The sequence below is a fragment of the Onychomys torridus genome, chromosome X (genome assembly GCF_903995425.1).
Source record: "Onychomys torridus chromosome X, mOncTor1.1, whole genome shotgun sequence".
NCBI lineage: Eukaryota > Metazoa > Chordata > Mammalia > Rodentia > Cricetidae > Onychomys > Onychomys torridus.
This window is the reverse complement of record NC_050466.1, coordinates 39490355-39494527: the sequence shown is the minus strand read 5'-3', so window position 1 is coordinate 39494527 and position 4173 is coordinate 39490355. Positions and strand designations below refer to the sequence as shown.

General features: G+C 36.7%; 1 protein-coding gene across 1 annotated transcript; it reads left to right on the top strand.

The window, feature by feature from the left end:
- Positions 1-2164: 2164 nt before the first annotated feature.
- Positions 2165-2854, top strand: Cdr1 (cerebellar degeneration related protein 1). Its single transcript, XM_036175559.1, is given in 5 exon segments — positions 2165-2369; positions 2372-2446; positions 2449-2488; positions 2490-2694; positions 2696-2854. Coding segments are annotated over 5 exon segments (684 nt in total).
- Positions 2855-4173: the final 1319 nt, after the last annotated feature.

The window sequence follows — 4173 nt, the reverse complement described above, 5'->3', positions numbered from 1 at the left end:
ATTGAAAACAATTCAGATAAATGCTTTGGATAAAATGTTAAAAATTATAAATTTTCAATGTTTATGATTAAGGTAGAATGGAATAGTGAAAGAAAAAAGAAGCTCAAACAACACCTCAAACTCATACCTATTGCTCTAATTAGGTAAAACTGATAGAAAAGCACCTATGTTATCTAAATCACAAGCTTACTCTAACAACCAAAAAAGAAACTAGACCCCTCAGCAACAGCATGAATTTGATTTCTTGACTTTGAAAACTCTCACAGCATCCTATACTTACTTTTTCTACATGCCCTTACCACAATTGATAATTATTAATTATCTGTACTTTGTATGTAACACCCAAATAATTTTAAGCTCAATTAAAAATGCCTGGCACAAATTTGGCGCTCAATAAATATTTGTTGAATGAATGGATGGATGAATAAATGAAGTGATAGCACTTTGTCAATTCTAATTCAAAAGTTATTGATATTTCACTTTTGACTATCACACAGATAATTGCAAATCTCAAGATATTACTTGCCTAACTATAAGTTCATTATATGGTTTTATGTTTTTCATATCAGCCAGAGGCATGAGTAGTAGCATTGCTAGAAGTGTCTGAGGAGAGCTGAGACTTAGAGAACCAAAAAAAGACAGCTCTCTAGCTCAGCAGCCTGGGATTTAAGTTGTAGTTACCATTAGGTGGATACAAGGCAGTGTCAGGAACCCAGGAAGTCAGTGATATCTGAAGAAGCAGGAAGATCCTGGAGGTCAAAAACAAACTAATAGTAAGTGATCTGGATAATATGGTTAAGACTGGAGAATGATGAATGACAAGGTGTTAAAGTGGAAGGAAAAGTTAAATTTCCAAGCATTAAAATTCCAAGCATGAAGCTATGACTATGATTCTAAAGTAAGCTGTATTTGAACTCACTGTATCCTTCTTGTCAAACCTGGAATAAGGAAATATTTGCACCTACTTTCACATACATGAGCAAGAGGGTGGTATAGTACCTGCTTTTAGGATGACTCTAGTGATACAAATAATGTTCTGACAGTGACAGATTAAAGTATGAGTTTGTATATGAGATTTTTATAATATATTATATACAATATGGGAACTGTAAAACTTTAGTTCCCCTTACATTCATCTTGATTTTCATCATCATATACAAAAAAGAACATAGTGGTAGAATCATGGATTCTGGAAACAGGCTAGCTGAGTTCAATTCTAGCTCTTTTATTTACTAGTTGTGTCCTTTGGACAAGTTATTTTACCACTATATACCAGTTTCCTCATCTGTAAGAGATAAAAATAACTCCTATCTCAATGGGTTGTGACAATTAAATGAGTTGATGCATGTAAGGATCATAGAACGGTGCCTGGACACAGCAAATGTATTATTGTTATTATTATTATTATTATTATTATTATTACCACATTGGGACAAATATTATTAAAAACAGACAAAATAGATAAATACATGCTGTTATCTTTGCCTATATTATAGAATTATAGTCTTTAAGTATGAACTTTTCTCATTAAAATAATTTCACTTGTGCTTGAACATGGTTGACCATCAAAACTATAACCATTACCAAAGTTGTAAAATTATTGCACCAATTCTTTAAAGCCTCTTTCTTCACACAGTCCTTAAAATTTAGAAAGAATACGTGTTTCCCAATATTAAAAAAAACCCTACAAACAATACTATAGTTGGCCCCCAAAACTTGGTCTGTAACATGTAATACATTTTTAAATATTTGAAACTAGTTCTACTAAAAGCAGGAATAGTTAATTTGAGAGGTTAGTCTAAAAATATCTGCACCCAGAAAGACTTAGATGGAAATGAATATATTTGAAAAATCCAAAAACTAAGGAAATAATGGGAAAAAAATAAACTATGAAACAACTTTCAATACCTGGATATGGCAGACACTGGAAAACCTGAATGTCAGAAAACCGATACACTGGAGACACTGGAGGACGCAGATATTGAGCCAGTTGATGGAAGACCAGGTAGTTGTAGGAAGACCTGAAGATGTTGGAAGACACAGATGCTGGAAGATGTGGAGATGTTGGAAGACAGGCAGATGCTGGAAGCCCTGGAGATGCTGGAAGACTTGAAGGTGTAGGAAGACATGTACTCCTTGGAAGACGTGGATTTTTCTCGAAGACATGGGATTTTTCTGGAAGACTGGATCTTCAGGAAGACTGTGGATCTTTGGGAAGACTGTGGATCTTCAGGAAGAATGTGGATCTTCGGGAAGACTGTGGATCTTCAGGAAGATTGTGGATCTTTGGGAAGACTGTGGATTTTTGGGAAGATGTGGATTTTGGGAAGACATGGATTTTCCAGAAGACGTGGATTTTTGGGAAGACGTGGATTTTGGGAAGACGTGGATTTTCTGGAAGACATGGATTTTTCCAGAAGACGTGGATTTTGGGAAGAATTGGATTTGGGGAAGACATGGATTTTTGGGAAGACGTGGATTTTGAGAAGACTTGGATTTTGGGAAGACATAGATTTTTGGGAAGATGTGGATTTTCAGGAAGACATGGATTTTTGGGAAGACATAGATTATCTGGAAGACTTGGACTTCCCGGAAGCTATGGATTTGATGGAAGACATGGATTTTCAGGAAGACCTGAATTATCTGGAAGACCAGGATTATTTGGAAGACATAGATATGTGGAAGACTTGGGAAGTTTCTGGAAGACATCGATCTTCAGGAAGACGTATATCTTCAGGAAGACATACCTTGGCTGGAAGACCTGGATATTATTGGAAGACATGGATCTATTGGAAGACCTGGATTTAGTGGAAGACTTGGGTTTCTGGAAGACTTGAACTGGTGGAAGACATAGATTAGCTGGAAGACCTGGATTTTTCTGGAAGACATGGACTGGCTGGAAGATCTGGGATTTTCTGGAAGAGTTGGATTTTGTGGAAGACACAGATGTTTGGGGAAGACGTAGATTGCACTGGAAGACGTAGATTCTTCTGGAAGATGCGGATTCTTCTGGAAGATGTGGATTTTCCTGGAAGACATCGATTTTCCTGGAAGACATGGATTTTTCCTGGAAGATCTGGATTCTATGGAAGACTGGATTTTCTGGAAGACTGGGAGGTTGTTGGAAGACATGGATTTTTCTGGAAGATTAGGATTGTCTGGAAGATCTTGACATTGTTGGAAGACTTGCAGTTGCTGGAAGACCTGGAGGTGTTGGAAGACCTTGATACTGGCACCATTGGAAACCCTAGATATTGGAAACATCATAAGCACAGGATTTTTGGAAATATTGGAAGGCTTGGATTTTTTAAGACATTGGTTACTTTGGATATTAAAGACTTTGGAGACCCTGAGTGCTTGTATATTTGATACTGAACGCCATATGCTAGATGTTGGATAATCAAGGCATTACAAATCTTGTATTTTTGAACCCTTAATCAGTAGTTTTATGGAGAACAAAAGACCTGGGCATTTACAAATAACAAATTCAAAAACTCCACCTATTTAAAAATAATAGAAAACCTCAATATTGCCATAGTCCTGTCAAAAAATGACTTAATTTATAAGAATTAAGTTTAAATGATACTGGTAACCCTAGATATAAAGAGCTCTAGATGCTAAAAGATCTAGTTATTTATAGGTTCAGAGTAACAGAACACATGAGTGTTAGAAAAACAGAGTTCCTATCAGGGAAGAACTGATAATAAAAAGACATTATTTGAGTTGAAAGAATGTAAGAACTGGATGACAGAGAAAGGGGCAATGAAATGCTATTTTCCGGGCATGACAAAGCCATTGCCATCATGAACTCACAATAGATGCAGTTACCTTTACTGAGCCTGTTACAAGATGGGGCTTGTCAGTCACAGATGAGGAAAGGACTCATGGGGTCCTATACCCTTCCTTGGGGAACTACTAGCTACTTACTGATACTAGGAGAAGGGGAGTCACCATCTTCAGATGTGACTGTGGTGATCCTCCCCTACTCTAAACGACAGTTATCCACCCATGGTCACAAGGATGAACCTGGTTGAACTCAGTGGGTCACAAAACAAAGAAGACATGGATGTAGTAAACAGATTTATAGTGAGGATGAAGAATGACAGGGATAAGGAGATTGGAAAGGATAGGGATTAAAGTAATAATGCATTATATATACATGCATGAAATGGT